Source organism: Coenobita brevimanus, chromosome 55 (genome assembly GCF_032717465.1).
Source record: "Coenobita brevimanus isolate Jiangsu-jjx chromosome 55, ASM3271746v2, whole genome shotgun sequence".
In the NCBI taxonomy this organism is placed as follows: domain Eukaryota; kingdom Metazoa; phylum Arthropoda; class Malacostraca; order Decapoda; family Coenobitidae; genus Coenobita; species Coenobita brevimanus.
In genome coordinates this window covers 57,320,128-57,347,328 of record NC_137008.1, presented here as the reverse complement: position 1 = coordinate 57,347,328, position 27,201 = coordinate 57,320,128, and the positions used below count along the sequence as shown (strand labels likewise).

The following is a 27,201-nucleotide window of genomic DNA, read 5'->3' as shown; positions in this document are numbered from 1 at the left end:
TCGAAAATTCATATTTCGGGTTTTCGTTTTTCAAGGACTCACCGTACGTAAGTTTGCACAGGGATGGAGTAGTTAGCAGTGATGCATGGCCAGCACAGCCTGAGCTGTGGCTCGCAATCCACAGTTTAAGTCAAGTTAAATCAAAATCTGTCCATGGATGTGGAAGTTACAGGGCAGACATGAAACTGCAGAAGGACTGACGGACGTACTGACTGAGCCGTGCAAACCTATGGTCCCCGACCGGTTTGACTGGTAGAAGACTAATAAACTGCATGAATCTCCTTCCTTTTTACCTTCACCTTATCTGATCTAACTTAACCTGATGTGAGGTAAATGAGTGTACCTGGAGTCTTGTGAATGATGCTGGTGCTAGGCGTTTCACTCTGTCCTGGGGGTTGCGCACGAGCCACTGATTCATCCAGTGGAAGTCTGTTAAGGTTGTGTGGATTGGGAATCTTGAACCATGGCACAGTCCCCTATCAGAGTAACAAAAAAAATATTTGATAATACCAAAAATGCATACACACAAAACTAAAAGGACATATACATGCGTAAGAGGAAGGGAGGAAACTGACAAGCACCTAGAGTAAAAGTCCTGTAATCCGAAATGGCAGGGGACCGAGGGTCATTCAGACTACAGTTTTTATTGGACTATAGGGAGGGACTTCTGAAAACAACAGAAATATGTACACTCATGATCACTAATTTCTGCCTAAGGATGCCTCCTTTCTAACCCTGTATACCCAGGGAAGAAGAGGGGGGGGGGGGATGCAACGAGCTCCACCTACCTCTACCCCAGCTCCCAACCCCCCGCACCTGTAATTCTTAACTGGCAGTTACATCTCAAGGACTGGATGAAAGATAGATTATTATTACATAAGAATTCACTGATTGAAGAATAGCCTAAATATGGCATTTTATATCACTGTGAAAACATGTTTGAATAACAAAAGTCACATGACACAATGAGCCAACTGGCCACACCTGACCCATGTCAGGTGGAAAGATCAATTTTCAGCATAAAGGTTCCAAAAATAGACCTCTCCACTTCAAAGATTTTCATTTAAATAATCATCATACATTAATAAAAATTCTTACACACAAAAAAAATCTAGATCTAGGAAGAAAATGAATGTAAACTACTCTGAAAATAGGAAGTTATTCTGGAAAGGTGTGTGGAAATGTAGAAGTGAAAGCAAAAAGAATTGTGAAAGTGTGAAGGATGTAGGTGGTAGATTATTAACCCATAGGGATGAAGTACAGACCAGATGGAAATATTTTGAAAGCCTGATGAATGGAAATAGACAAAGCATACCGGCATTAACATGGCTGGTTTTGGGGGTGTGAAGAGAAGGAATGCAGTGCCAGGAGATATGACACTTGCACAGATGAAGAGTGCTATGAAGTGGCTGAAAAATGGGAAAGCGGCTGGGGTTGATGAGGTATATGCAAAGATGCTCAAGTGTAGTCGAGAGTGGAATGAAGTGCTTGTTGGATATATGTAAGAAGGCATGGGTGAGTGAAACTACCAGCAGAGTGGAAAAAGGCTGTGAATGTACCTCTGTACAAAAATAAAGGTGAGCGAAGTGAGTGCAAGAATTACCGTGGCATAAGTTTACTGAGTGCGGTAGGGAAGGTATATGGAAGAATTATTATAAAGAAAGTAAGAGAGAGATCGGAAGTACTAGTGAGTGATGAACAAGGTGGCTTTAGGAATGGCAGCAGATGTGTGGATCAAATATTTGCAGTGAGACAGATAGAAAATAAGGCTTGTGAGAAGGACCATAAGGTGTCTATGGTATTCATGGATCTGGAAAAAGTACAGGACAAAGTGGACAGAGAAGGATTGTGGAATGTTTTCCACATGTACGGTGTAGATGGTACGCTGCTAGGTGCCGTAACGAGTTTTTACGATGGTAGTGAAACATGTGTAAGAGTTAATGGGCATCTAAGTGGATGGTTCACGATCGGTGTGGGCGTGAGACAAGGTTGTGTGATGTCCCCATGTTGTTCAATATATACTGTATGGATGGGGTGATGAGAGAAATAAAAACACAAGTAATGGATAGAGGGATGGTGTTAGTAATGAATAGTGATGGATGGAATATCTCAAATTTGTTGTATGCTGATGATGCAATACTACTTGCATATACCAGACAAGAACTTGGTAGGATAGTGCAGAGTTTTGCTGAGGTCTGTGAGCATCATGCCTTGACAGTAAATGTAGAAAAAAGTAAAGTAATGGTTACTGAGAGAGAAGGTGACTCCCAGTGCAATGTTACAGTGAATTGAGAGACTGGAATTGGTGAGAGAGTTCAAATACCTGAGTACAGTGATAGAAAAGAGAGGAAAATGTGCAAAAGAAGTGGAAAGTAGAGTGATACAAGGAAGAAAAGTAGCTGGTGCAATGAAGACCTTGATAAGAAACAGAGGCTTGAGTGTTGCAGCTGCACGAGGCTTGCATAAAGAAGTGTTAGTGCCAACTTGAACATATGGATGTGCTTTGTTTTCACTTACTTTTACTGGGCATATCCTTTTATTTTTAACCTCTTAACCGCGGGGCGTCACTTTCGTGACGCTTGGGAGCAAGGGATCATACCGCGGGGAGTCACTTTTGCGATTCTGTGTTATTTTGAATTCGCCCGGGCTTTCAAGTGGTAGCTTGTATCATCTATCAGTACTGCCAACGTCCAACACTAGTCAGCACTCCTAATCTCATCTGTACTCCCATCCATTGTTGACAATTTAGCCATTTCTCCCTGTTCTTGACTCCCCTCCCTACCCCCCCTCCATTACCCTATCCTCTCGCCTGCCCGGCTGTGCTACACTAAGTAAATCTTCCCTGGAATTTTTCACTGATTTCATCCATTGAAATAAGCCCTATGCCCTATTCTTATACCAAATAATATATACAAGAAAGAAATACGGTAAGTGAGAGTGCCATACACCTGGAATTGGCTAAGTATCACCTGACAACACCTCACGTGCACTCGTTCACTAATTTTCGCTGTGTATTTCCCCTTGAAATATGCCGTATAATCTATTCTCTTAATAAAAATATATATAAGAAAGGAAGGGAGAAGCCTAAGTGATATTTACATTCACCTGGAACTACCTAATTATTGCAGGCCACCATACTGTATTCTACGCTAAGTAAATCTTCCCTGGAATTTTCCACTGATTTCAACCATTGAAATAAGTCCTATGCCCTATTCTTATACCAAATAATATATAACAAAAAGAAACAGGGTAAGTGATAGTGCCATACACCTGGTACTAGCTAATTATCACCTGACAACACCTCACGTGCACTCGTTCGCTAATTTTCGCTGTTTATTTCCCCTTGAAATATGCCGTATAATCTATTCTCGTAATAAAAATATACATAAGGAGGGAAGGGAGAAGCCTAAGTGATATTTATATTCACCTGGAACTACCTAATCTATAATGTATTGTCTAGATTTCCTGCCAGTAATTTCATAGCTATATATTAGCAGCTGTCAAGAGGCTGACGTTGGCAGTAATGCATTCTCCCTAGGTAGACCATCCCGGCCCACCACTATCAGTTTACTGTCGTCTTTCAAGGTGAAAGTACGTCGGATTCGCTCCTGCTAACTTCCGCCGCTTTTAGCCCCATGCAAAGGGCCCTGTGACCTCTACCCCCTACTAAATCTCATGTGGAAAGAAGTTAAGGGCTGACAATTGATAGAGAGTGACTACGATCTTTCTGGTGAGTAAAACAGTGCAAGTGGAATTGTAAATGTGTAAATAATGTGTAAACAGCAAGTGAACGCAATGAATGTAAATATAAGTGAACAGTGGAAAGTAGTTTTATAAGTTACTTCAAGTGACAGTGCATAACACAGTGTAAATAAAACAGAAATATAAATAATGTAAATAAAATAGAGAACGTAAATAGAAATGTAAATGAGTAGTATTATAAGAATACGAGTATATATACTAGAAGTAATGAAAGTGAAAGTTTCACTCTAGCATGTATGAATACTATGAGTTATGAGAGTGAAGGTGAAAGTGACTTTCACTCTCAATGCTAGTATACAGGACGAGAAAGTGAATGCTACGTATTTTACTGAAAGAAATTGAATCCCTACAGTGATAATAAACTACTATTACTTAAGGAAACTTATGGATAAAGACTGTAGATATATATAAGTGTTATATAGTAACAGAAATATAAACTGTGAGTGTTTTTATGAATAATAAATGACAGAACACCAGCGGCGAACGATGTCAAGTGGGAAGGTCATACGCCCCCATAATTTTCATTGCTTTCACAGTTTTTTTTTTTGGAGTATGGATTCCAATTTATTTGAGAATAATAGAATAGTGTTTCTAGTGATAATATCAGGCTGTGGTATTTATTACGGGTTGTCGGGAAGTGTAAAGTGGAGATTTCGTTACCCAACTTCAGAGGTTTCCACAGGTCCTACGGTACTCAACGAAGGCTCAACAAACATCCCAGGAGAAAGCTGAAGGTATGTGCCGTAAGCACATGTGATTTTAATATTCTAGGACTAATAACTGATTTTTGGCAAATATTTTTAGAGAGTCTGTCGGAGCGCGAATATACCCGGGGGAGCCGCAAGAAAAAGCAAAACAAGCCCGCAGTTAAGGGGTTAAGGCCAATGTGAGGAAGTTAGGGCAAGCTTAGGGCAATGGTTAAGGGTGGTGATAAGGACTGTTGGAAAAGCTTAATTTTCCCACATGTTTTTTTAACCATAATGCTAAATTTTTAAAATACAATGCAAGGTTGGGACAAAACTGGCATGTTTTTGGTGATCATACTGTACTATACATCACTCTGCAACAACAACAACACACCCATACTGTTACACCACACAGTGCCATTCAACACATAACAATGTCACCCTAGCCAATCAGAACACACACTGCCATACAGGACATTATACAAAGCAGTACTGTACTGCCACATGGCATTTTACAGTACTGTACAGCCATACCAGACAATACATTGTAATACAGCACTGCCATACTTGATAACCACATCATACACTGCTATACTGGTACAGCACTTTATAACAATACCACACCAGACAGTATACCAGTAACACAATACCTATACTTCCATACCAGACAATCACACCACACACTGCCACACAGCACATTATAACACAATACTCCCACACCGAACAATCAGATCACATATTGCTACACCACATATCTCACCAGACTAAGGAGATGACCAAGATGAGTAAAAGACAAATTGCTAAATCTCTTGGTGGGGTCTTGAGGGCAGAGTGGAACTTGCTGCTCTTGCACATAACTCCGTTTGTACCGAACAGCACGTTTTGAACGATGCTGCAACAAAATATGTACTGTATGTTAGAAGACAACACACATCCAAACAGGGAATACATAAATCAATCAGGCAATGTTATGATCTGGCTTTGTCATAACATGCACATCTTAGACAATGCAACACAATATTCCTGGGAGATATCAACTTAACATACAAAGCAAACACTAGACCAGTGTTGGAAATGTGTGTCATAAATGATTTTTGACAAGACATTGCTTTACATCATGTCATAAATGTCATAAATTTATAAAGCCACAAATGTATGAAAATAAAAGTCAAATACTGTACTGTGCATCTGAAAGAACATGAAAATTTATCAGAACATAAACCTCTACAGGTATTTCAAGCTATGTTCCACAATACTACATAGAAATGTCAAATAAAGACAGATAAAAGTCTATCTATCTATCTATCTATTGCCAGACGCCTCAATCCCATTTGGGGTGGCCACAAACAAATCGCCTCCACGTCGCCCTGTCCCCCGCCATTTCACTGCCCTGCTCCCAACTCACACCCCCCTGTCTCATATACCTCTCCACCCCATCCCTCCATCTCATCCTCATAAAAGTGAAATATATTAACTTACTCTGAAAGTCCAAGATTTTACTACATTTTCACTAGAAGAAATTAAAGAATAACTACATTCATTAGTTCTGAAAGTTGCTCCTGCAGAGATCAAGTGAAATGAGTTATTATTTCTCAGCTAAGTAATATATAAAGTACTGTACCCAGAATACTAGAACAACAATATGAAAAGTTGATACTTAAATATTCTGTGATAACTTTCAAAAGTCATCAATCTCTGGACCCTAATAATTATTAACTGTGTTTTGTCCTATAAACAACAATATATGTGCACATTTCAACAATTCCATGCACTGAAGATGGTAACAGTATATGATCGTCATCTCAACTACTCCCTAAAAATTAATAAACAATTACAGAACTCGAAGACCTAAATTATAAATTTAGGAGAGGCTAAAGATAGGTTAATGGAATGCAAGTTTAAAATAAAAGAATATCACTGTACACTTATACCTAATATACATAATTTAATGAAATTTCATATGTATTTAATCTATCCACACATTTCAAAATGTACCAGTCAATCACTCATTACCTCTTTTCATATAGCAGACAATGACAGACAAGAGGGAACAGCATACCCACCTGGACATACTGATTTATGTAGGAGGTGACAATTTCAGGCACAGTATTGTAAGCAGAGAGTTGTGCTGAGGCTACCTGGTAAGAGAACTGAATGAACCTGCACTGCTCATCATACACCCGGTGCTGCAAACTCTGTAAGAGGTAAAGGTGATCAAGCATATAGGATAGTAATCTGCTATGTGAAAGAGCACATGTCTGACCACAAGCTGGGGCAAGGAACAGTATGATGTATTTTGTAACAATTCATTGTTCAATAGCTTCAGGGAAAATATATACAAAAGAAAAGGGAACTAAATTTTGTTTTTATTGATTTGGAGAAGGCCTTTGATAAAGTCCCTAGAGAGATGGTGAAGTGGGCAATGTGAAAGCTTGGGTTGGAGGAGTGGCTGGTTAGGGTGATTATGGCCATGTATGTGGGTGCTCGCATCCAGGTAAGAGTGAATGGAGATTTGATTGATGAGTTTTCCGTGAATGTTGGTGTGCATCACGGGTCAGTTTTGAGTCCCTTGTTGTTTATCACTGTACTTGGTGCCCTCTCACATGCCCTCAGAAATGGACTCCTGTGGGAGATGTTGTGTGCTGATGATCTGGTGTTGACTGCTGAGAATGAATGGAAGGCAATAAAAGATTTAGGAAGTGGAGAGATGGTATGGAGCAAATGGGCTTAAGAGTACATGCAGATAAACCAGAAGTGATGATAGCTAGGGTTGGTGGTGGTACTGTCAAAGAAGAGGGAGAGTGGCCATGTGCAATTTGCCATAAGGGCATGGGAAGTAATTCCACCTTATGCAGTGTCTGTGATAAATGGGTGCACAAGAGATGTAATGGTACTAAACGTAGACTGAGAGATAATGCTGATTTTATGTGTGCAGTGTGTCGGGGACAGCATATGGAGATTGTCAGGCATGAAAGGATTGACCTTGTTGGTGAGTCTCTTGAGTGTGTGGAAGAGCTTTGTTATTTGGGAAACATGTTATGTGCTGGAGGTGGGGCTGGAGCTAGTTCTGTGGCTAGGGTGAGAAGTGGTTGGAAGAAGTTCAGACAGCTGTTGCATCTCCTGACATTGAGAGGACTCTCCATATGTGCTAAGGGGTCTTTGTATGCAGCATGTGTTTGAAGTGTAATATTGTATGGTAGTGAGACCTGGGCAGTAAAGGAAGGGGATATTTGTAGGCTCAAACATACAGAAATGACAATGATTAGGTGGATGTGCAGTGCATCCCTGCATGCAAGGCCTGGGGGGGGCTGGGTTTACAATGGAAGAGTTGAGAGGTAGGACGGGACTAGAGTGTACTGGTGTTGTGATGAGGAGAGGTAGATTGAGATGGTTTGGGCATGTGAAGAGGATGGGGGATGATAATTGGGTGCAGAAAGTGAGAAGTGTTAATGCTAGGGATTCGGTAGTGAGAAGTAGACTGAAAAAAACCTGGGAGTCTTTGTGTGTGGCCTCAGGGATATGGGACTAAATAGGGAAGCTGCCAGAGATCGAGCTGCATGGAGAGCTGCCATTAGGTGACCAAGCCCGATGCATGTATGCTGGGGCCTTCAAAATCGAAACAAAACGAAGCTTATGCACTTCAAATTACCATCAGTGAGCCAATCTGACAACTACATCACAGCGGTGCCAAACCCCTGTCATGCAAAACTCCATACAAAATTCTTCCAATCAGCTCAATCCACTGTCTACTGACTTTCTCAGTTTCCTTGACTCAGTTTTCATACACTGCTTTCTCAGACACCTGTTTCTCACATCTTTCTACATTCTTCTTGGCCTCCAAGGTTTCTTCTCACATCCAAAAGCAACTAAGATTCACCCTTTTTGCCACCCTATTTACACCCATTCTTTCCACATGACCATATCACTTAAAACACATTCCTCAACTCTACTGTCCACAGACTTCCCTGCAAACATCTTTCACAAATCAACCTTATACTTTGCAATCACTCTTACCAAATACTGCTCATGTTCAGCTGCTTCAGCAGGTGTGAGGGCAGGTCTGATGCGGAAGCGGACGAAGGCACGAAGGTAGGCTTTATGTTCTTCATGAGTTAGGGATGACTTGTAGGGGATCATTACTGGACACGACTTCTTCACGAAGAACTGATGCTTGTTAAACACACGGTCCACCTGAGAAGTGTATTGTTGCAAAATTAATATCCACTACAAACAATGGAAATAACCACAGTATGTATGCACTACAACTAAATAATCAATACAGTCCTGTAATTTTAAAAGAAGCACTGCCAAATGTTATGCAAAGTCCCTACATAATACACTGAATTTCAAGCCTAACCTCTTCACTACGAAGGGCCTTTTGTATATCCAAAGCTGAAAGTGAATGTACTAAGAAAAAAAGAAGCAACTGCAGTGAAGATGCTAATGGAAACGCTCTTTCATTGTGAGGGGCACCTCTGCAGTTTAAAAAGAATTGTCTGGAAATAGCAGGAATAAAACTGAAGATACTGTATTATCAGACTGAAAACTGTACACCAAAATACAATAACAAGAAGTCATTGTAACTATCATCATAACCTTTATTCCCTCTAAAAATGGAGTGGCCAGTGTCTAGAAACTATACAGACAGACAGATGGATTGATACAGTACACAGATAGATAGATACACACACACACACACACACACACACAGTAATTATCTGTGTCCTATTGGAAAAAGCGAACATGTGGTCACTGAGTTCCAAATGATAACTGGGAACGTGGGGCCAAGAGACGAGCTTTATAGGCAGGGAAGGTACAACTTTGGGAAAGCAAACTATACAGGATTGAGGAAATTTTTCAAAAATGCAGATTGGAGAAAATTCAGAGAAACAAGAGAGATACAGAGGAAGTGGGATATTTTTCTAGGCCTCCATAATTCGGGAGTGGAAAAATTTGTGCCAAGAGTAAGGGGGAAAGAAAACAGGAAAAAGGAGTGGTTTAATACAAGGTGTATGATATCAAAAAAAGAGAGAGACACAGTGTGGAACAACTGGAGAAAGAGAGGTAACAACAGAACAAAGGAAGAATATAAAAGAACTAGAAATGAATACACAAGAATACGTAGAGAGGAAGAAAGGATTTTTGAAAAAGGTATAATAGATAAATGTAAGGATGAACCCAAACTGTTTTATAGATTTGTCAATGGCAAACTGAAACAAAAGGAAGGAGTCACCAAACTGAAAGCAGAAGGAGAGGTCTATAAAGATGCAGCAATGCAAGCAGAAATAGTGAACAAATGTTTCCAATCAGTTTTCACTAATGATAAGGAGTTTGTGGAAGGGGAGGGAGTGACTAGAAATGTTGTGATAAATGATATAAAAGTGGAAGTACAGGAAGTGTATAAATTACTGGAAACTCAAGACGTAAGGAAAGCCCCAGGACCAGATAGAATCTCCAATTGGTTACTGAAGGAACGCAGAAAACAACTGGCGGATAAGATTCACAGTTTAACTGTGTGTTCTCTGGAAGAGGGGAAAGTGCCTCAAGAATGGAAGAGGGCAAATGTGGTACCAATTTATAAGGGAGGAAACAAGGAAGAACCCCTGAATTACAGACCAGTGTCCCTAAGCAGCATGGTCGCAAATTTGTGCAAAATTATTCTGAAAGATAGATGGATAAAATATCTAGAAGAGATGAATATTTTAGCTAATAGCCAATTTGGATTTAGAAGTGGAAGGTCATGTGTTTCCAATTTGTTGAGTTTTTGCTCAAGAGCGATTGATGTGCTACAGGAGAGAGATGTTTGGGTGGATTGTGTGTATTTAGATTTGGAGAAGGCCATCGACAAGGTACCCCATAAGAGACTAATGAGGAAACTAGAGCATATAGGAGGACTGAAGGGGAACCTCTTGGAATGGATGAGAGACTTTTTGAGAAACAGACAAATGAGGACAGTAATAAAGGATAGGATGTCTGGATGGAGGGAAGTAACAAGTGGAGTCCCACAGGGCTCGGTGTTGGCGCCAGTAATGTTCCTGATTTATGTAAATGATATGGTAGACGATGTGAATAGTTATGCAAGTCTGTTTGCTGATGATGAAAAGATCTTGAGGAAGGTAGAGGCTGAGGAGGATTGTAAAATGCTGCAGGAGGATCTGGATAGGATACATGATTGGAGCCGGATGTGGGAAATGAAATTTAATGCAAAGAAATGTAAAATATTGGAACTGGGTAAAAGTACCAAGAGGCCATCATTGAATTATTTGATGGGTAACGAACCAATCACAAAAGCGAGGGAAGAGAAAGATTTGGGAGTGCTGGTTCAGGACAGTTTATCACCTGAAAAACACATTAACAAGGCAGTTAGAGAGACGTATAAACTCCTGATTGATATAAGAGTAGCTTTTCATTATATGGATATATATATATATATATATATATATATAGATAGATAGATATATACTGTGTGTATATATATATATATATATATATATTTATATATATATTTATATATATTTATATATATAAAGGTTACAATATTTGATAATATATTCTGCTTTTTATATGTAAAATCATAATCAAACTTATTATACCAAAACTATGAAATATTAAAATTTTTTTACCACATATTAATAAGCTCCTGGCATGCTATCTGAACACTTCCCCCTCCCCCACACCATCAAGTCCAGCCCTGATGTTTTCATGTTATAACACCACTCCCCTCTCTCAGGCCATGTATGACACTAGTGACAGTGCCACATGTTTATGTCACACTCAACAGGGTTTCTCAAAACATCAGTAGGAGGAATTTGGAATCTCTTTAGCCGATAAAAAGGCAGTCCTCCGTGTATGTTGGGGAAGTGTTCTCAAAACAGCAACTTCTTATAACTGGTACAGTATTATGCAATGGGAAGACTGGCATATATGGTTTAAAGGTACCACAGAAAAACTTTAACTGGCAGTTTTTCTTCATTTCTGTGGGCTTGAGGGGGGGGGGGAGAAAAAAGAAAAAATTATTTCCTATGTCATGCTTACCAAAATCAGCTGAAGTGATTGAATATCTGTGCATGATATAAATTAGGTTCCAAGTCACATAAACCAGAGGCTGCAAAACACTCAACAATAACAGGTCATGAGATTAGGTTTACCTGTAGGTCCAGTGGTTTCCTAAACTGTCGGTCTGCTGCTTCTGATTCTTCTTTCTTCTTCCTCTCCACAGCATCTGCCTCCCTTTCCTTGTTTTCTCTTTGTATCTGAACCTTGATGCAGAAAATCAAATTACAGAGGATACCTCAGGTAAAAATCCACCTAGGAGATCTCTAGATGCTGATTTCATCAAACCTAAGCCAAACCATAATGGTATATGTGATTTAAAAAAAAAAAAAAAAAATCACAACTATAAAAGAATTGGCAGTCTCTTAATAACAAAACTCAGCAGTATAACATCTAATTCTTTTATCTGATTCACCATGGCAAGGTCAAGATCAAATACCACACCCCTGTATCATTCCCACCAGTGTTATTCGACTATACTCAGTTTTTTTTTTATTGAGACGAAGATGCACTTGACAGGTTGGTGATGACTGGCTGAATGCAACATTACTTCGTAATCTCTTTACTTGTTAGCATTATTAATTGACAACATATATCTAAGGGGGAAATTTGGGTTAGTAAATGTTATTCAGACATGCTGCATTCAGCCAATCATCACCAACCTGTCAAGTACATCTTCACCTCGATAAAAAAAAAACAGTACGTGTATAGTTAAATGGACATCCACATACTCTTATAGATCCATCTCTAACATTATTATAATTTACAGCGGTCAACAATTTTCCAACCATATTACACGTACCAGTAAGTGTATTTGCCATGTTCCATAATCCTTTCTAAAAAATCTTGCCATAAACTTTGTTCGAATCAATAAATGCCAAAAAAAAATCGTAGTCATTCTAACGTGCCTTTCCCAGTACATCTTAATGCAATATTCAATCCAAATACCCCCTACCACTCCTAAACCATTATTGTTCCAAATACTTTTCCCAGAGGGAAGCATGGGGGAGAGATAGTAGTAGAATGAATGTGGAAGATGTGCAGATTGGCCTGGGAGGAAGGTAAGGTCCCAGAGGATTGGAAGTCAGGTATAATCATTCCCCTGTACAAAGGAATAGGGGGAAAAAGAAGTGTGTGGTAATCACAGGGGCATTTGTCTTGTGTAAAAGGACAAGCATATGGTAGGATACTTAGTGTATGAGTTAGGGACATAACAGAGGAATTCGTTGGAGAAGAGGGAGGTTTTAGGAAGGGAAGAGGCTGTGCAGATCAGATATTCATTCTTTGGTCTTTAATGGAAAACTTTCTAGAGAAGGAAAAGAAGTTGTATGAAGCCTTCATGGATTTGGAGAAAGCATATGACAGGGTGGATAGACAAGGATTGTGGAAAGTATTAAGAATATATGGAGTTAATTGGAAGTTGCTGAATGCTGTAAAGAGTATGTGTGAGGGTGCTAAGGCTGCAGTGCATGTGGACACTGAATTGAGCAAATTTTGTATATGAAGGTTGGATTGAAACAGGCATGTGATCTCCATGGTTGGTCAACCTGTATATGGATGGTGTTACAGAAGAGATATAGAGTAGGACAGTGGATGTTGGAGTGGCCCTAATGGGAGAGGGCAGTGTGTGGAAACACTCTGTACTCTTGTCTGCAGATGATACTGTGTTGTTAAGTGAAGACAAAGGGGAGCTGCAAGGCTTGGTGAATGAGTTTGGGAATGTGTATAAGAAATGAAATCTAAAGGTAAAATGTAGGGAAGAGTAAAGCCATGGCCTCTGAGAGAAATGAAGTCACTAAATATACAATGAGGTTGGAGGAGAAGGAAGTGGCAAATGTGAGTGCATTTAAGTACAGTAGATACACACAGCATACGAGTTTATGGGCGGCAGAGGAGGTTGCTTACTAGTGAATTTGCGTACTGTGAATACATAAACTTATGGGAAAAATTACATATGGGCGGCACCCCCCTACTTTCGATAACCCTTGAGACTCCTTTCAGACCTAGTATTGTACTGTACAGGGAAACCATCTAAGACATATTGCCTAAGATAAAGTAAACCAACAAGATTATGGCTTTACTAAATCAACATGGATATGGCTTAACTAAACCAACAAAAATATGGCTGCTCACCTTAACATGGACATGGCTTAACTAAACCAACAAAAATATGGCTGCTCACCTTAACCCAAGAGGACAACAGGCTTAATGGACGTAAGAAGGGGATCCAAGGCAGGGTGAGGCACCTAGGGTGCACCTCCTGCACCATCTGCCACACCACCTTCCTCACCACTCTCGTCACCACCACTTTCAACACTTTCACTAGCTAATGCATTCACTTCGTTCGTAAACCCTTCAAAGTCTATTTCTAACACCTCAGACATTGCATCATCTTCTTGATCCTCCCCAGGAAATGGCTCTTCTGATGTCGAAGGGAGTGATTCCTCACTTTCTTGAGGCCACAGGTAATGGGTGATTAGTGTTTGCTTCCTTCTGTTAACCTCCTGGTTGTGCCTGTCTGTGTAGTTGCAGATGGTTCTATCCTGCAAAGTCATCACTTCCTCCACTCGCAACTGACAGTATTCGATGTCCTTGAATTTATCTAGGACACCCAGTACCCAGCTGATCTCCATCAGTGACAAGTCTCCACTCTCCATCACTGGTGGTGCTGGTAGTTCTGCTGTGGTCTCCTGCTCTGCGTGGGTCTCAGGGTAACCCTGGATTTGGGCCACTCTTCGCTCCCATTTCGCCTATTACGAGTGCAATTCGCGTACAGTACTATTAAAAAATACACTAAAATTCGATAAAAAATACATCCTCGCACACAATGAGATTTGCGTACTGTGAGCTCACGTTCTGTGCGTACCTACTGTGCTTGAGAAGTGTGATGAGTAAGGATGGAAGTTTAGAGGGTGAAGAGATTGAAAGGGTACAACAGGGGAGAAAGGTAGTTGGTTCTTTGAAAGCAATGATAAGAAACAGGGAAGTGAGCATGGAAGTGTAAAAGTTACTGCATGACAGTATTGTGATACCAACTCTAATGTATGGAAGTGAAGCTTGGACCTTGTTGGAGGGACACAAGTCAAGAGCGAGAGCAGCAGAAATAAGTTATTTGAGAAGAGCTTGTGTGGTTCTAGAGACAGACTGACAAATAAGAAAGTGAAGAAGCACTGTGGTGTGGATATGGTTGTGACAGGATGCATTAGGAGAAACACCCTGAGGTGGTTTGGCCATGTGGAGAAGATGGAGAGTGAGAGACTGATGAGGAAAGTGTATGTCAGTGAGGTGGAGGGAAGGAGAGGGAGGGGGAGGCCAAGGATGAGGTGGAGGGATGGAGTGGAGAGATATATGAGAGAGGGGTGTGTGTGCTGGGAGCAGGGCAGTGAAATGGCAGGGGACAGAGCGACACGGAGGCAATTTGTTTGTGGCCACCCATTACGGGATAAAGACATCTGGCAATAGATAGATAAGCTCTCTTCCCAGGAATGGAAATTAACAATCACTTGCTCTCTAACAGCACTTGCAAGCACCGTAGGTACGTCCAAAAAACCCGCCCAGATTGCAAGTAACTATTATGGGCATGACACATAAGAAGAATCAATTAGTGCAGCATTCACATACCAATAAGGTTCTTATACTACATATTAAAAGTGCTAATATTTTTTAAGGTAAATATAATTTATAACCATTATGTGAATCCTGATAGGAGTAAAGTTATGGGCTTTGAGAGATATGAAATCAGACTATACATGGTGAGATAGGAGGGTGAGGAAAAGTGCATTCAAATACTTAAGTAATGTGATCTATAAGGACCGAAGTTTTGAGGGGGAAGTGCTTGAAATGGTACAGCAGGATAAAAAGGTTGCTGGTTAACTGAAGGCAGCAATAATGATTTGGAATTTGAGCATGGAAAAAAAAAAAAAAAAAAAAAAAATGCTGAACACTAATGTGATCACCACTCTAACATATTAAAATGAAGTTTGGACCCTATTGAAAGGACAAAAGGCAAGAGTGAGACCAGTGGAAATAATTTACTTGAGAGAAGCATGTGAAGTTACGTGGAGAGAGTCGGACAAATGAGGAAGTAAAGGAACACTGTGGTGTTGATGAAGATGTGGGTGAAAGTATTGAGAGAAATACTCTTGAGATGGTTTGACCATGTGGAAAGGATAGAGAATGAGAGACTTAATAGAAGAGTGTATGTGAGTGAGATGGAAGGGGAGATGAGGAGGGTGAAACCAAAGACAAGATGGAGTGGAGATATATACATGAAGGGGGGATGCGAGTAACGCAACAGATTGATTGATAGATGGAACCTTCTGTGTGAGACCCACCTCATGTAAACCACGGCAATTGAATGGCAGCTTATGAGAAATGTAAATTGCAACATTTTCAGCTACCATGACATATTCAGTATGTCAGCATATGATGAGCTTTGTCACTGCTGCTAATCTCACTACAGCCACTACAGCAGCATCCATTTTTCCTTCAGTTTCAAAAATATTATTCTGATGACGCAGCAAGTACACATAACAAACTGGTCAATCAAAATGCCATTATTAATATCTTTATTGTTGTCATTATTACCATATTTATCATCACTATCATTCCCATCATCATCATCATCATCATTCGGATCTCCTTTCACACCCTAGGGTAGGGTGAGGAGTAGCAATGTCCAGACAGCCCAAGTTCGTCCACCATCAAAACAGCACACACACAAACATTTGCTCACATATGTTGCCATAGTTACCCAACTGCCCTTGGCTGTACCCCACTTTCCCTTCCCACTCCCATATGCAGGTCCAAGTGTACTGTACAGGCTATGGACAGGGTTCTGACAAGAGATGACTAATACCTGAAGAAGGCCAAAACAGGCCACAACGTTACACACCAGACAATACTGCAAAGGCTCTTACCTCTAAATGGTACACTGACTGACCAAATATCTATCTATCTATCTATTGCCAGACGCCTCAATCCCGTTTGGGGTGGCCACAAACAAATCGCCTCCAAGTCGCCCTGTCCCCCGCCATTTCACTGCCCTGCTCCCAACTCACACCCCCCTCTCTCATATACCTCTCCACCCCATCCCTCCATCTCATCCTCGGCCTCCCCCTCCCTCTTCCCCCCTCCACCTCACTCACATACACTCTCTTCGTCAGTCTTTCACCCTCCATCCTCTCCACATGGCCAAACCACCTCAGTGTGTTCCTCATAACGCTTCCTATCACATCCACATCCACACCACAACGCTCCTTTATATTCTCATTCATCAGCCTGTCTCTCCACGTGACTCCACAGGCTCCTCTTAAATAACTCATTTCCACTGCTCTCACTCTTGACTTGTGCCCTTCCAACAATGTCCAAGCTTCACTTCTGTGTGAGACCCACCTCATGTAAACCAAATATTATTCTAATAAATGTCATAGATGCAGTTCCAAGTACAGTACAGTACTGTATTAGTTAGCCATGGTATGGACAATTCAGTAAAGTTGCTCATGTTTATCTATCTATATACTGCCAGATGCCCTAATCCCATAAGGGATGGCCACAAACAAATCACCTCCATGTTACCCTGTCCCCCGCCATTTCACTGCCCTGCTCCCAGCTCACACCCTCCTCTCTCATATACCTCTGCATTCCATCCCTCTATCTCATCCTTGGCCTCCCCCTCCCTCTCCCCTCCTCCACCTCACTCACATACATTCTCCTCGTCAGTCTCTTGCTCTCCATCCCCTCCACATGGCAAAACCACATCAATGTGTGTCTCCTAACGCTTTCTATCACATCTACATCAACACCACAACGCTCCCTCACTTCCTCATTTGTCAGTCTGTCTCTCAATGCAACTCTACATGCTCCACCAAATAACTCATGTTTAGATTAGCCTTATTAAAATAAAACAAAGAAATAGTAACTGAAATACTGTACTGAACATCATTATCCGCTAAATCTAAATTTGTGGTGCCGAGATGCCAAAAATTCTTACTGGCTTGTAAATCTCATGAGTTATTAGTTATCAGTACTACTTACAAGCCTGACAGGCTACCTACTAATACGGTTAATTTCCATCCCTCCTTTCCTTCAAAACTCAGCAGACTTATCCCACAATAATTTTGCAATCACATCAGTCACATTTAAATTTGTACAAAATTACATTTTTAAAAATTTCATTAGTAAACCTCCACTCACGTGGATCTTCTGGTATACAGTATTTCACACAAATTTTTTATGTCTGGTATTACCTTTTCGCAATTACTCCAAACATCCTCAGTGAAGTAATCATTTATCGTTATATTTGGGTCCGAGAGCACATAATTTGGAAGACCTGACTCATCTGTGGCACACAGACTTGAGCAGTTCTTAAGCACCTCAGGGCTGATGAATGGATCGTCTGCATCTACACGAACAAACTTCGAGGCAGATCTGAGGAAGATGTTTACTTTAGTTAAACCTTTCATTCCTTAACAAGCAATCAGCTTCATTTCCAGTTATAATAAGGATGGTTAATTTTAAGTTGAAGAAAATCTCACTTGCATGTTCTGCTACCTACAGCACAGTGTTTTAGTATGGGTGTGAAATCTGGGGAGCATATGAGGGAGAACTTTCCACCTTATAAGCTGTAGAAAGCTCTCTTTTCAGATCTGCTATATGAACAGTAATCCCTCAATTATCCAATGTAACAGAGCCAAAGGCATATCCAGATGGTGAATCTATCTGGATAATGGACTTCTGCCTTGCCACCCCCTTATACATACCCTAACCCTGAAAGCCACTGTAAAAGGCCACTGCAGTACATTGTACAACATTTATTCATGGTGTTTTACACTCCTCTATCTGGTCAGGCAGACCTATAAACCACAGCCAAGCATTAACCATGGTCAACAAGACTCATCAACCACAGACAAGCAATCACCATGGCCCTATAAAACATGAAAAACCTGCCCAGCCAGGTGAAAATGATCATGTGGCCATAAATTCTACCTGGATGCAAGTATTTTGTCTGAATAAAATGGAAAAATGGAAAATAATGGTTCTGAACAGCTAGGTCACAGCATCTCGATAATGGATGGTCAGGGTAATGGACACTCGGATAACTGAGGTATTACTGTACAGCTACCACAAACTGACTTAAGACCTCCCCCCACAAGGTATTAAAAAACACAGAAATCATAGTATATCACAATGTTTGCTCATGAAATGCCATTCATTAACATGAAATTATGTTTCCCTTTTTTTTCAGGACCAGTTGGATGAGTTTTGGCAGGGAATCACTTAGATCTCTAAAGTATATCTAAGGACATTTCTTTGCACTAAACATCTGTCAGTTCAGTCTTGAGGTTGTCCAGACTTGGTGTCTTCTTCTCTGCCAAGATATTCTTCATCTTTGCCCAGCAGTTTTCTATCAGATTTAGATCCGGACTGTTGCCAGGCCAGTCGAGGACCTCATTCCAATTATCCTTAAGCCATTTTGTCACCTTTCTTAACTTGTGACATGGAGCTGAATCGTGCATGAAAAAGTCGCACCCATGAATAGCAAAAAAGTTTAACAAATGAGCTTTCAGAACTTAAATGTACTGGCCACCATTCATCATCAAGTTCTTAGGAAGAAAGTAGAGGTCTCCCCTTCCCATTTCACATGAGAAACACCTCCATACCATTACTGATTGTGGGTGCTAACAGTTGGCACCATGTAAGCAGGGTCATATCGACTACGGGAGGCAAGGCAACGAACCTTGGCAGAACGCACCTTGAACACTTGAAATGTGCTTTCATTGGAAAACATAACTTTTCTCCACTCATTCGATGTCCAGTATGCATACTTCTTGGCAAACTGAATGCGCTGCTTCTTCTTGCAATCAGTGAGAAGCGGTATCTTGGCTGCGGTGTGGCTTGGCAAACCCAGCTCCTCCTGCAAGCGGTGTTGGATAGTTTGAATCGAGACGTCTTGTAACAGCTAGGGATGCATTCTCTTCAATTCTGCTGCTGTCAGTCAAGGATTCTTGATTACTTCCCTCTTCAGAAGCGTATCTGTACCTCTGGAAGTCGTCCTCTTCTTTCCATCGCCATGCTTGTGCTCTGGTACGACATCAGGTGGTAGGCCACGTGCTGCAGCGAGAATCTTCATGACGATTGACTTTGCACGTCCAGTACATTCACAAATCATCTTGATAGGGACATTATCTTGCCTCCATGCAATGATACAGACTCTCTCATCCCTTGAGCAGCACTTTCCAGGCATGACAACTCGACTCTAGGAAAATAACAGGGCAACCAGTAATCCACCCATCCATCCATCATCCAATCCTACGTTACCCCATGAGGAGCACAGGAGCCCGGGGCTAAGCAAGTTGGTCCCGGCATTTAAGATGAGAGTGAACCAGTAATGCATACGAAAGAAGAGGGAGGTGCACGCTCGGAGCGATGGGAACACATACTCCCACTCTCGCTTCTGAGCAAGCACTGACGTGCTGAGTGTTTCACGACCTCCCGCCAACACCAGAGGTGTCATCAGTTACTTCTTGCTGAAAAAATTCATTTGGTAGAGGTGGAAACACAAAGCAAAGACAGACAACTCTCCCATAGCAATTCTGTGTGTAGGTCCTAAGTCAATTTGCAGAGGGTGTATATGCATTAGCCTCTTCATCATGAATTCATCTTTACCTCCATCAATGAAGTTGGAGGAGATTATGTATTCACCTACATTCTGTCTGTCTGTCCAGATGATATCTCCAAAAGTTTTCAATGGATTTCAATGAAATTTTGTGGAAGGGTGGGCCATGGGCCAAGAATGAATTGATTAAATTTGGGGGCGGATCTGGATCCGGATCCTACAATGGCACTGAAGGAGGTTTGTGATCTCTGAGTGTTTCTAGTTTATTCTGTACCTTCATAGTGCTATCTTCAGAATACTGTATTTCATTTTAACTTCAGGGAGATTTTTCATACTAGAGGGAACAGATGAATCTTTCATTAATCTCTTCAAAGATAGAGGTCATGCGTTAAAGTAAAGTAACACAACTTTTCATCAAAATAATTACAGTTTATATATATATACACACACACATACATACATGTATATACTGTACTGTATATATATGGAAAGAGAAAGAAAGCAACAAGAAAGTGGCGGCACCACAGCAATGAAGGGAATACAAAGTACAGTGTTAATGGAAAGTACAGTACTGGAGGGATGGAAAGACCATCTCAACCAGATGCTCACTACAGGAAGTAAATGGGATACTAAGAAATCAGCTAAGTGGAGGGTTAGAGCAGAGAGAGTGAGAGTGGAAAGAGATTAGTAATGTTCAGCTGTGAAAACCCTCAAAACAGGAAAGGCTACAGGAGTGGATGATGGGAGTCGAGAAATGCTCTGGCGAGGGAAGGCAGCTAGTAGTAGACTGGACATGAAGCTGTCTACAGTATCGACAAAACACCTTGAGACCAGGCAACCGAAACAAAAACATTTTGCATGAGGGAGTTTACTGCCATTTGTACCCTATGTGGTTGGCTAGCAGCTGATCATATGTTTTGCATGCAGGGTAGAGGAGCATGGCAGTACATCCAACGCTCCAAAACTTGCTCAGTTTCTCTCTAGCAGTCCAAAAGGTTGGCATGCATGACTGCATATCTTTCCATTTCTTGATAATTTAGGACTTATCAGCCATATTGTGCCACAAAATACATTATTTACTGCAGGACGCCTAACAAGTATTTGAGCAAGGAAGACAGGGTCTGTATTCTTACTCTATGGGAATAGAATGTTCCAATCAAGGATATATGGGCATGTGTAGGGCGCTCTAGAGCCACCATTTGCCGCCTTCTTGCTGCTGCCCAAAGATAACACCAAATGATATTCCTGCCCACAAGCCAATCCCTAGTAGCCTTAGGAAGACACTGCTGCATGCAGATGTAATAAAAAGGAGGGAGGTAGTGATGGAGCACACAATTATATCCACTCAGTTAAAACAAACAACCCCAATCTGCTCAAGAACATCTACACTCAGACCATGCATCATTGGCTACAGAAGGATCTCTTACCATCCTGCAGTGCTACCCTTAAGTCAATAATAATTCGCATGATGAGCCACAAGTGACTAAAATTTGTCCATCAATATACAGACTGGGCACCTAAAAACTGGGAACAAGTCATGTTCAGTGATGAATCCACATTCAGATGCATCAGGAGCAAGCCAGGTAGGGTGAAATGGCCAGCAGAAGTGGACTGGTACAACCCCCGCTACACCACCAAGATGGTCATACACATTCTGTAAAGATTTGGAGTTCCTTCACTGGTCTAAATGGACACAGGAGCCTGTACTTCCTCCCTCACAACAATGAACTCAGACCGCCACATCCATGTGCTACAGGAAAAATTGCTCCCTTGTTATGAAAACCATGAGCAATTTTTTTTTATGCAAGATTCACCTCCATGTCACACGTTAAAGAAAACTATGAAATGGCTTGCAGACCGTAAACTTGCAATGTAAACTAACCAGGTAATTAGCAGGATCTGAATCCAATTGAAAATGTGTGGGTGAAACTGAAGAATGATTTGGAGGACAAGGACACCTTGTCAGTACCATGCCTGATGGAAGCCCTGCAATCCCAATGGGTTACATTAGACTCCCAATATTTCAAGAATCTCACCAGAAGCATGCCATACAGAATAAAGAAGGTCATCAAAGTCCATGGCCTTATGATTAAGTATTAACTGTCGATAAAAGGTTGATATAATCATGTCTTGTTGATCTTTTATGCAGAATTTTCATGTTTTCAATGCCGGGTCTCGAGGTTTTTTGCCAATACTGTAGACGAGCCTGGAAGCAAGGGAGTGACTCAGGTGAGGTATAACTGAACCTTCTTACAAGAAAAAGACTCAGAAGAGAATTTGGAAACAACACAGGTATCTGTTTGTCGAGACAAGAGAGGCATTATAAAACAAAGGACTACCGTAAAATCATAATTATCTCAGCATGTTTTAATACATAGGCAACATGAGGCCAAAACTCACCTGAACAGTCCTGATATGAAAGTAGTGTTCCTGCGATCCATCCTGCCTCAAAGTCTGAAAAAATTCTATACATCATTAGCTCTCTGTACATTGTACTATATTCATCTAAGTAGTCACTGGTTCATACCATAGTTCACAAATCCAGCTACACAAATCCAGGGTATTGGTACTGCAATATTACTGTACAATTCAGTTGATCATACCGTTAAGTAGTAAACAAAAATAATGTTGTAAAATGTACCGTGCCTTATGTTCTACTCATTCCATACACTGAGATATCATGTATGCAAATACTGATGCAACTTATGTATGCTACTAGGGTTGTTGCCATGGCCTATATTGCAAATAATAGAAAGAGGAGGAAAAAACGGACCAAGTGGGCAAAAGACTGGTTGATGAGAAGGAGTAAATTGTCCCATCTGACTCGAAAGAATTGAGGATGGATGAAGATTCCTACCTGCAGCTGTTATCACTGGTTTCCCCAATAATAAAGAACGATACCTGTAAGAGGAATGCTATTTCGTCACATGAAAGACTGACAGCCACACTGACGTTTATTGCCACAGGTTGTTTGTACGAGGATTTAAAATTCTCCCGCACAACTGACACAAAGCTGACGCCTGACGGCCTGCAGTACCCACACACGCTCAGTTTGCCTGAACCTGACCGGAACCTGACCACGAAAATCTGTCCGCGACAGATCCCAGGACAACCGTTGAGGCCGCCTGCGCAGGCGCCTGTTCCCTACCCACACACGCCCAGGTTTGCCTGAACGGGCCAGCCTCTTCAGGCCACCAGACGGGCTCACCTCTGAGTGTACGGCCCTCTTAAGGTTAGCCTAGCACAGCTGCAATGATAATTTCTATTAATTTGACTATGTTTTAGGAAGTCTGCCATTACACTTGAGAAACAAACATGACTGATTCAAGTAAAATTAACACAAAAAGCAAAATCAGCAATAACCAATCATTTACCACCATAAAAGACTATCACAAAAAAAGGAAAACACTCTGGAAGAGGAAGTGAACAGCACAATGATTTTTATGGACTGCCCGATTTCGATTTCATGAATTATATTTTTCGAAACGTATAGTGGCAGTTATACTTTAAAGTCCCACAAGCAACTCTACTTTCGGATTAATCCTAACCTAACCTAATGCCTTCCCTACACATTTCGAAAAACTGAATCCGTGAAACCTAACTCCGGCAATCTGTAAATTCACAATTGCAAAGAAGTGAATCGGTATTTCTGCTGCTTAAAACAAACTGTATGTTTACCCATATAATGATCATCAGGAAGGATTGATTTGGTAAGGAGCATCGCTTAAAGCGTATGTTTACCCTGATTACATACCCACAACTTAGTTGTCGGACTACAATTACACATGTACTGCTCTTGAAATAAAAAATAACTACAAGAAACTCGAGACATGTGTGCCAGTGTTGATTCTACCAGCTGATTCACAGTCGTTCAACTTCGGCTCAGTGTTCACGTCACAGAAAGCGTGTTCCGAATTTCTGTCCTTCAGCCCTTCCCTGGACTTCTTCGGTCTCGTTGTTTACTGCTGTTTTAAAAACATTTAAATTCTGTCGTGCTCATGTTTTTTCCTTCCCTTTACTATGTTTTTCGCTTGTTTTCTTTAGTTCTTACCTTTCCTTTTAATTATTTACCAATCGGACGCGGCCTTTCCATATTTCTACTGAAATAGAGTCTTTCACAGGGTACTTGTTATTATTCCTATTATCACAGCTGCTGGGGATACTTCAGAAAGATATAAATGAGGATTTAGAATGCGTAAAGATTCTGCCGACAAACGTTCTTAAAGCGCATTTTTAAATTTGAAAGCTGGCTGTCGAAAGCAAGTGAAGTTAACTTGACTTAGGTTTGGTTTGGTTAGGCTAAGTTTGGTCATATAACGCGTCCAGTCGGGGCTATGGTTGGTAAACAACGCGACCAAACTCCAAAGTCGACTGAACGCGGCCAGTCAGGTAGATAGCCGGTAAACATTGCCGGGCCGCTTCCATAAGTACCGCAAAATAGGTATATTTTGTCTTTTTCCAAGGAGGCACGGTGGTTAAGTGGTAGAGCATCAGAGTCGCGAGTGGGGGATTGCCGTGCCAGGAGCGGTAGCGCGCTCCTGCAACCTAGCGGGGCTATATGGCCATAGTTGCCTAGCTCGCAGATTAAATCCCTGTCTTTTTCCAATCACTTCTTGCAGTCAAAGTGGAACAGTTAACTATCTGTGTTGCTTATATATCAAAATTACTTAACTTGAGATCGTGAGTTTTCTGTAATGTAGGTGGAATCGCCGCGCCCGTTTGGTAAAGAATCACCCTTTTCATTCATCAGTTCTCTTTTGTTCTCTTAGTATGTCTTCATTCTCACACGTCCGCGTCTGTCGCCTTTTCTAGGTTTTATTTTTGGGCTATTCATTTCTTTGTTACTTTGTGTCCTCCATAATCTTCCAGAATGAATATACCTTCATTTATTTCCTCTATTTTTCTAACGTCGAACAGTAGCGTGCCTACTGACTTTTCTTCATGTTTACTGCAAGGCTGTTTTCTAAGCTATAGACCTTTTCCAGTGACGTCACAGAAATCACGTGGTGTTGTTTACGACTCCATATTAGATGGCAAACTCCTCGCAGTAATGACTGTCCAGAGAGGGCTGGCAGGGATTGAACTGTCTGATATATGCAGTAATCTGGATCAACGCCACCAAGATCTGTACAGAAACAAGATAGTGTTTGAGGCTGGACACTTACACCTTATCTAGGGAGAAATCCACCCTTTTCACGTACGGGAGACCGAAACCAGATCTCAGATTTGGCGATCTCTATCACTATTTGGTGATCCCGTGAAAGTTCACCGGGGCATCCCTCAAGGTAATGTATCTAGCTGGAATGGACATACAGTACAAATCATCTTGGTAATCAGTAAATTATTGACGTGGAGCCAAAGGGGGATCGAGTAGCTGATGAATGAGTGGGGGGTGGAGGGTGGGAATGCGGGAAGATGGAGGGAGGGTGAGGGGTTTGAATGGCGGTGGGTGGGTGGGTGGGGATTAGGGTTGGTTTGGGGATGGGGATGAGGGTTTGGGGGAGGGTTGGGGATGGGTGGTAAGGGGTGGGATGGGTGGTAAGGGGTGGGATGGGTGGTAAGGGGTGGGATGGGTAGGGGGTGGAGGGGAAGGGGATTGGGTGGTGGTGGTGGGGGTATTATGGGGTCTGGGGGGCTAGTGGAGGGGAGTTGGGGGCGTGGGGTGTGGGGGGTGGTGGTGTTGGAAAGTGGGGGGTAGGGGGTTGTTGGAGGATAGGAGTGAGGGGTGGTGGGGGACAGTGATGGGGTGGTGGGGGACAGTGATGGGGTGGTGGGGGACAGTGATGGGGTGGGGGGGTCGAGGTGGCGGTGGGGGAGTTGGAATGGCAGTGGGAGGGTGGTGGGGGGGTGTTGGTGGGCTGGGAGGGTGTGAGGTGGTTAGGTGGCGGTGGGGGGGATGGGTGTGGGGTTGGAGGGGGTGTGAGTGGCTCACCTGTTATGAAATACCTGCTATAATGAGTCGGGTGTAGACAGCCGTTGGCTGCCAATTCTTCCTCTTCACAGCAGCTATCCTCTTCTGTTGCCTTTCCTCATTGGCTGGAAACCGGCAGAAGTTTACCCCACTTCCACTTTTCTGCCATGTCTTACAGCCGAAAGCACAACAGTGGAATACCATTGTGGAATCTGCAGTTCTCTCTCTCTGGACGTTCGACAATTTGCCGTCCAGTATGGGATAGTAAACAAAAGTCACATGACCCGTGACGTCAAGTGGAAAAATCTATTCCATTCATCCTCTACTCTATTGCCAAACCAATTTCTGCCCATTTACTTACTAAGAGAATTTATTTAGTTTGGAACCATTACTTCTATCCTGCATGCTCACATGAAGTGCCTTGCTAATATCTCCCTTATTTTTTTTCCCAAGTTTTCCCTTACTCCATGCCTCTAGTGAGTGCAGATTTAATTTTTTCAGGCTGACTTCAGCTGAAAGGCTCAGAACATCATGTATCATTTTTGTCATTCTTCTCTGTATATTTCCTAACAAATTTATCCATTCTGTTATACGGTCACCAAAACTGCACGGAATAGTCTAAATGTGGCCTTACTAATGCTAGATAAAGTCGCAGTAATACTTTAGATGTTCTGTTGCTCACATTTCGCAAAATCTTATTTTCTTACCTTAAGACACTGTTGCGTTGGTTTAAGATCTTTACTAATGACTCCATGATCTTTTTCGCTTTCTGATTTAATAATTTCTTTATCATTTAAGACCCCTTTCCCACATAACGAAGTTGAACCCGAACCACTACGATGAGGGCTTAGTAGCCAGTTTGGCACTAGGTTCGGCAGATCCGATGATGATCGGGTCTGACTTGTAATACGGCTGAGAGTCGTAAAGTAGGCCTATAATGATGAAGCGTAACGGATCGTGTGGAAAAAAAAAAAAAAAAAAAAAAAGGACCATGCTCGAAATATTTTGATTTTGTCGTAGCAGCTGAAGCTGTCAGCCCACCAACTGTCACTCTCCTACTTTCTTTCTGTTTTTCATACTGTTCTCCCCTCCTTCCCTCCTGATTTCCTTCCTAAAAAAAAAAAAAAAATGAGCATCAGACCCATTAGTCTACTTGAATTGCTAGGAAAAAC

The 27,201-nt window shown here is 41.5% G+C and overlaps 1 protein-coding gene across 1 annotated transcript in view; it reads right to left on the bottom strand.

The window, feature by feature from the left end:
• Window positions 1-23,985, bottom strand: part of LOC145401235 (little elongation complex subunit 2-like) — a 66,669-nt gene extending 42,684 nt beyond the window's left edge. The window contains exons 1-8 of the mRNA XM_080273555.1: window positions 23,873-23,985; window positions 22,519-22,572; window positions 17,750-17,930; window positions 11,597-11,707; window positions 8,463-8,639; window positions 6,512-6,643; window positions 5,209-5,340; window positions 344-476 (exon numbers count right to left, since the gene is read on the bottom strand). Coding sequence (XP_080129681.1) covers window positions 344-476; window positions 5,209-5,340; window positions 6,512-6,643; window positions 8,463-8,639; window positions 11,597-11,707; window positions 17,750-17,930; window positions 22,519-22,559 — 907 coding nt within the window. The 5' untranslated portion in view covers window positions 22,560-22,572; window positions 23,873-23,985. The remainder of the gene's footprint in view (window positions 1-343; window positions 477-5,208; window positions 5,341-6,511; window positions 6,644-8,462; window positions 8,640-11,596; window positions 11,708-17,749; window positions 17,931-22,518; window positions 22,573-23,872) is intronic.
• Window positions 23,986-27,201: the final 3,216 nt, after the last annotated feature.